The sequence below is a fragment of the Salvelinus namaycush genome, chromosome 28 (assembly GCF_016432855.1).
Source record: "Salvelinus namaycush isolate Seneca chromosome 28, SaNama_1.0, whole genome shotgun sequence".
Classification (NCBI taxonomy): Eukaryota; Metazoa; Chordata; class Actinopteri; order Salmoniformes; family Salmonidae; genus Salvelinus; species Salvelinus namaycush.
The window spans coordinates 2,064,831-2,071,455 of record NC_052334.1 but is presented as its reverse complement, the minus strand read 5'-3'; the positions used below and the strand labels follow the sequence as shown (position 1 = coordinate 2,071,455).

The window sequence follows — 6,625 nt, the reverse complement described above, 5'->3', positions numbered from 1 at the left end:
GACAAGGGGAGAGAAAGAGAGGGGAGAGGAGAGAGGACAGGGGAGAGAGGACAGAGAAGAGGAGAGAAGAGAGAGGGGAGGACAAGGGGAGAGAGAGAGAGAGAGGGGAGAGGACAGGGGAGAGAGGACAGGGGAGAGGAGAGAAGAGAGGACAAGGGGAGAGAGAGAGAGGGGAGAGGAGAGAGGACAGGGGAGAGAGGACAGGGGAGAGGACAGGGGAGAGGAGAGAAGAGAGAGGGGAGGACAAGGGGAGAGAGAGAGAGGACAGGACATGAGAAAGGACAGAAAAGAGAGCGGAGAGGACAGGGAGAAGAGAGCTTTGCTGAGCGCTGGCTGCGACCTGTATTGCTTGTTGACGCGTCAAGCGGGTCTACTACTTGCGGAAAAACTTGAGGTAGACGACTGCACCCAGTATGACCAGCTCCATCAGAATGATGACAGATAACAACAGCTTGTTGGTCATCAGTCTAAAAGAGGAAGGACAGACACACACAGCAACTCAATGACAAGAGGACAGATTCAACAAAAAGGCCTCTTTACATTAACATGAAGACATGGGCCATAGTGTAACAGCGCTGTCAGGGGTGACCCATCTGACAAGACAGCACAGCTGACGGGACTCACCGGCGAGACATGGCTCGTAGGATCTTCCTGCTCCGGCTGAGGTTCTCCCCAGTGTTGACGAGCTAACAGGTGGAACACAACAAGGAAAGACAACAAGAGGTCATCAGAATTCAACAACTTGTCGAGAACTCTCTCTCTGATCTAGGATCTGTCCATATACCCTCATTCTGATCTAGGATCTGTCCATATCATCTCATTCTGATCTAGGATCTGTCCATATACCCTCATTCATTATGATCTAGGATCTGTCCATATCATCTCATTCATTTTGATCTAGGATCTGTCCATATACCCTCATTCATTATGATCTAAGATCTGTCCATATCATCTCATTATGATCTAGGATCTGTCCATATCATCTCTCTCTGATCTAGGATCTGTCCATATCATCTCATTCTGATCTAGGATCTGTCCATATCATCTCATTCTGATCTAAGATCTGTCCATATCATCTCATTCTGATCTAGGATCTGTCCATATCATCTCATTCTGATCTAAGATCTGTCCATATCATCTCATTCTGATCTAGGATCTGTCCATATCATCTCATTCTGATCTAGGATCTGTCCATATCATCTCATTCTGATCTAGGATCTGTCCATATCATCTCATTCTGATCTAGGATCTGTCCATATCATCTCATTCTGATCTAGGATCTGTCCATATCATCTCATTCTGATCTAAGATCTGTCCATATCATCTCATTCTGATCTAGAAGGTAGAACTAGATCAGCACTCCGACACGGAGACGCTTCATGAATATGAACCCTTCCACAACCCCTGAGCTTCCCACTCAGAGCCTTACGTCTCCAGAGCTTCCCACTCAGAGCCTTACGTCTCCAGAGCTTCCCACTCAGAGCCTTACGTCTCCAGAGCTTCCCACTCAGAGCCTTACGTCTCCAGAGCTTCCCACTCAGAGCCTTACGTCTCCAGAGCTTCCCAATCCCACTCAGAGCCTTATGTCTCCAGAGCTTCCCAATCCCACTCAGAGCCTTATGTCTCCAGAGCTTCTCACTCAGAGCCTTATGTCTCCAGAGCTTCCCACTCAGAGCCTTATGTCTCCAGAGCTCCCCACTCAGAGCCTTATGTCTCCAGAGCTCCCCACTCAGAGCCTTATGTCTCCAGAGCTCCCCACTCAGAGCCTTATGTCTCCAGAGCTCCCCACTCAGAGCCTTATGTCTCCAGAGCTTCCCAGTCCCACTCAGAGCCTTATGTCTCCAGAGCTTCCCACTCAGAGCCTTATGTCTCCAGAGCTCCCCACTCAGAGCCTTATGTCTCCAGAGCTCCCCACTCAGAGCCTTATGTCTCCAGAGCTTCCCAGTCCCACTCAGAGCCTTATGTCTCCAGAGCTTCCCACTCAGAGCCTTGTCTCCAGAGCTTCCCACTCAGAGCCTTATGTCTCCAGAGCTTCCCACTCAGAGCCTTATGTCTCCAGAGCTTCCCACTCAGAGCCTTATGTCTCCAGAGCTTCCCACTCAGAGCCTTATGTCTCCAGAGCTTCCCACTCAGAGCCTTATGTCTCCAGAGCTTCCCACTCAGAGCCTTATGTCTCCAGAGCTTCCCACTCAGAGCCTTATGTCTCCAGAGCTCCCCAATCCCACTCACTCGGTCTCTGGTGCGGTCCAGCTGTTCTCTCTGCTCTCCCAGCTCCTCGATGATGTCCACGCCGATCTGGTCTGTCTCTGCGGCGATGCGCTGACTCCTCTCTATACTCTGACTGGCGTTGTTCAAGTGCTCGTGTCCCTGGAGCAGCAAGACCCTCTGAGACTGAAGCTGGGTCTGAAACGAAAACAGATCATAATAAATCCTCAATTAATAAATAAAATCAATCAATACCTGCACAGAAAGTTGCAATAATCTGTCAGGTGAACGTAGCTCTGAATATATACTTTATTGTGTCCCTTTTAGGAACGTTGTCTTGTATTTTAATATCTCAACAGCATCACCACATATCAGGGCTGTATGGTCTTTGCCACTACCAGTTGTAAGAGACAAAACTAATCCTACTGTAGGGCTAAGGTGAATGGATGGTGTATGTAAACAGCTCCAGGGTGAAGATCCCTCTAGGTACAGATCTAGGATCAGCTTCCCTTCCTCCAATTCAAACCTTAACCATTATTAGGAAAAAATGCTAAACTGACCCCAGATCAGCAACTCTAGGGGCAACTTTACCCTCCTTGAACCAATCAATGTAAGTCAGTCGAGACTCACGCTGTGTTCGTTCTGAGAGGAGTAGATGCCGTAGGCGCCCTCTGCTGGCCGGGTAGAGGAGGTGGAGGACAGATCAGAGCTCTTCACCTCTCTCTGGAGCTTCCCCAGGTCTCTGCGGTACAGACGCAGCTTGGTGGACATGGTGTTGCGGTAGGACGAGGGGACACCGACCAACTCCTGCTCCATCCCTTGCAGCTGGAGATCCACCGGGAGAAACACGAGTCATTTTCACACCCCTCTGAAAGTGACATTATAGCTGCCCTCTGCTCCGGCCTTTGCAACCTGATGCATGGTTGTGTGTGTGTGTGTGTGTGTGTGTGTGTGTGTGTGTGTGTGTGTAAATATATATCAAACATATAAAACGCAACATGCAATAGTTAGTTATCTGAACTAGTTATAGTTCATATAAGGAAAGTCAATTTAATGATCTGACAAGTCTGGATAATCAGCTATAACCAATGCTGTTGCTGTCAATTTTAATCAATTCATTAGGCCCTAGTCTATGGATTTCACATGAATAGGCAAGAGTGCAGCCAGGACGATCCCGCAGGTGAAGAAGCCCTAATGTGGAGGTCCTGGGTTGGCGTGGTTACACGTGGTCTGCGGTTGTGAGGCCCGGTTGGACGTACTGACAAATTGGCAAAAGATAAAATGCTCACTAACAGGGATGTAAACTAATTTGTTCACAACATTTGAGAGAAATAAGCTTTTTGTGCATCTGGAACATTTTCTGTGATCTTTTATTTCAGCTCATGAAACACTTTACATGTTGCGTGTATATTTTTGTTCAGTATATATATATATATATATATATATAAATATAAACACACACACGAGATGTTGGGTACTGAAGAAAAAACACTATCTCATATGGATTAATTCAGTATTCTTCATTAAAACAGTTCACTTGTGAAATGTTAACCCATGTTATTGTAGTACTAGTTCATTCCTTCAACTCCATGCCAGTAGCATTTCCATCTGATCAAAAGGTTTTATTAGTTAACCACAAGCGATCAGGTTTTACTATGTTTCACTACAGATCACTAGTGCCAGCCGGTGGACATTTAGAATAATCTGCTAGAAATGTTTAGCTATAAATCGATACAGATGAGATTTGCGACAAATACATTTGAACATATAGAATAAAATACAAAATGGCACAGTACCACTTACCACTTCCACTGCTTCTCCATGTCTTTCGTCAAAGGTTCGCACCAACCTCTTCTTCTCCTCTGTAAAACAGGAACACCAATGTATTCACTCTATTTTTAAAGGCTGAGCTGCATTGTTAGTGGTTGTTGTCAGTTTACTTTGAAAACATTTTCTATGTTCATTATGATATGCAAGCATACCTAGGCACCAATGTGTCATTAACACCACTAGCTTGAGCAACACTAGAGGAATAGCGGTTAGCCTTCAAAATAAAAGTCCCCCATTGAAACTGACGCAAACGGATAAAAATAGTGGAATCATGACACAATTGTTGTAGGGCTGGATCAATATTAGTATCGCAATGTTTTTTCCCATGATAAAAATAAAATTAAAACTTTGCTACGTCTTGGAACATAACTGACTGTAGATTACAACATAATGTTCGTTTTCAACGTCAGGGCTGTTTTCCTTAAAGAATTTAAATCCACTTTGTGTTTTGTTTCCTTCAAAATCAAACTATATTTGTCACATGCGCTGAATACAACAAGTGTAGACTTTACCGTGAAATGCTTACTTACAAGCCCTTAACCAACAGTACAGTTCAAGAAGAGTTAAGAGAATATTTACCAAATAAACTAAAGTTTAAAAAATTATAAAAAGTAACAGTGTGTCACTAGAGATTCTGGGTTCGAGTCCAGGCTCTGTCACAGCCGGCCGCGACCGGGAGACCCATGGGGCGGCGTACAATTGGCCCAGCGTCGTCCAGATTAGAGGCAGGTTTGGCCGGCAGTGATGTCCTTGTCCAATCGTGCACTAGCGACTCCTATGGCGGGCCGGGCACAGTGCACGCTGACACAGTCGCCAGGTGTACAGTGTTTCCTCCGACACATTGGTGCGGCTGGCTTCTGGGTTAAGTGGGCGTTGTCAAGAAGCAGTGCGGCTTGGTTGGGTTGTGTTTCGGAGGACGCACGGCTCTCGGCCTTAGCCTCTCCCGAGTCCGTACGGGTGTCGCAGCGATGAGACAAGACTGTAACTACCAATTGGAAACCACGAAACTGGGAAGAAAAGGTTTTTAAAAAATCTGCTAAGGAGCCTTTTGATCCTAGACTTGGCGCTCAATGCGGTAGCAGAGAAAACTGGAGTCTCTGACAACTTTATGAGCTGTATGACACCGCTTATTATATAGGTCCTGGATGGCAGGAAGCTTGGCCCCGGTGATGTACTGGGGCCGTACACACTACCCTCTGTAGTGCCTTGCGATCAGATGCCAAGCAGTTGCCATAAAAGGCAGTGATGCAACCGGTCAGGATGCTCTCGATGGTGCAGCTGTAGAACTTTTTGAAGATCTGGGGACCCATGCCAAATCTTTTCAGTCTCCTGAGGGGGAAAAGGTTTTGTCGTGCCCTCTTCACAACTGTCTTGGTGTGTTTGGACCATGATAGTTTGTTGGTGATGTGGACACCAAGGAACTTGAAGCTCTCAACCTGCTCCACTACAGCCCCTTAGTGTTGGTTACGTTGAGGGATAGGTTGTTATTCTGGCACCAACCGGCCAGGTCTCTGACCTCCTCCCTATAGGCTGTCTCATCATTGTCGGTGATCAGGCCTACCACTGTTGTGTCATCAGCAAACTTAATGATGGTGTTGGAGTCGTGCTTGGCCACGAAGTCATGGGTGAACAGGAAGTACAGGAGGGGACTAAGTACACACCCCTGAGGGGCTCCAGTGTTGATGGTCAGCGTGGCTGATGTGTTGCTACCTACCCTCACCACCTGGGGGCGGCCCGTCAGGAAGTCTAGGATCCAGTTGCAGAGGGAGGTGTTTAGTCCCAGAGTCCTTAGCTTAGTGATGAGCTTCGTGGGCACTATGGTGTTGAACGCTGAGCTGTAGTCAATGAACAGAATTTTGTCCAGGTGGGAAAGGGCAGTGTAGAGTTCCTTGCCATTCCAAAAAATCTGTTGAAATCACACTGTGGATTTATAGACTTCAGATTTGCAAAGGGGGCATAATTATATTGCAATGTACAGCCTTATCTATGGACCTTGGGTCCATGAAATGAGGTATCAGTCTACTCAGTGACACTCACAGATCATAGCTGTGAAGAGTTTACACAAATATTAGCGTCGTAGCTCTTATTGCAGGACATGAACTTGCAGGACATCACCTCACTATTCAGTCTATTGTGCGTATTGGACAATCCTTTTGCAACGTAGAGCCTTACCTATGGATCTTGGGTCCATGAAATGAGGGGGCCCCTCAGGGGTGCGTGCTTAGTCCCCTCCTGTACTCCCTGTTCACCCATGACTTCGTTGCCAAGCACGACTCAAACACCATCATTAAGTTTGCTGATGACAACGATGGTAGGCCTGATCACCAATGAAAGCCTATAGGGAGGTCAGAGACCTGCCATCTCTCCCTCAACGTCAGCAAGACAAAGGACCGGATTGTGGACAACAGGAAAAAGGAGGGCTGAGCACGCCCCCGTTGAGATCGACAGAGCCGTAGTGGAGACGGACCACATCAATAAGGATCTATCGTGGTCCAAACACACCAACAAAGTCGTGAAGAGGGCACGACAACGCCTCGTCCCCCTCAGGAGGCCGAAAATATTTGGCATGGGTCCTCCGATCCTCAGAAAG

At 46.9% G+C, this 6,625-nt stretch overlaps 1 protein-coding gene across 1 annotated transcript; it reads right to left on the bottom strand.

The window, feature by feature from the left end:
• Window positions 1-220: 220 nt before the first annotated feature.
• Window positions 221-6,288, bottom strand: vti1b (vesicle transport through interaction with t-SNAREs 1B). Its single transcript, XM_038966935.1, has 6 exons — window positions 6,285-6,288; window positions 4,009-4,067; window positions 2,836-3,030; window positions 2,230-2,403; window positions 625-686; window positions 221-467 (listed from the first exon to the last, which is right to left on the bottom strand). The coding sequence occupies exons 1-6, from the start codon at window positions 6,286-6,288 to the stop codon at window positions 374-376; spliced, it is 588 nt and encodes a 195-aa protein (XP_038822863.1). The 3' UTR covers window positions 221-373.
• Window positions 6,289-6,625: the final 337 nt, after the last annotated feature.

Excerpts from the sequence above, each read along its gene's own strand:
- vti1b (XM_038966935.1), bottom strand. Across the intron at positions 2,404-2,835 it reads CCTCTCAGAACGAACACAGC|ACCCAGCTTCAGTCTCAGAG; the intron begins GTGAGTCTCGAC and ends TTTTCGTTTCAG. Across the intron at positions 687-2,229 it reads TGGACCGCACCAGAGACCGA|CTCGTCAACACTGGGGAGAA; the intron begins GTGAGTGGGATT and ends TCCACCTGTTAG.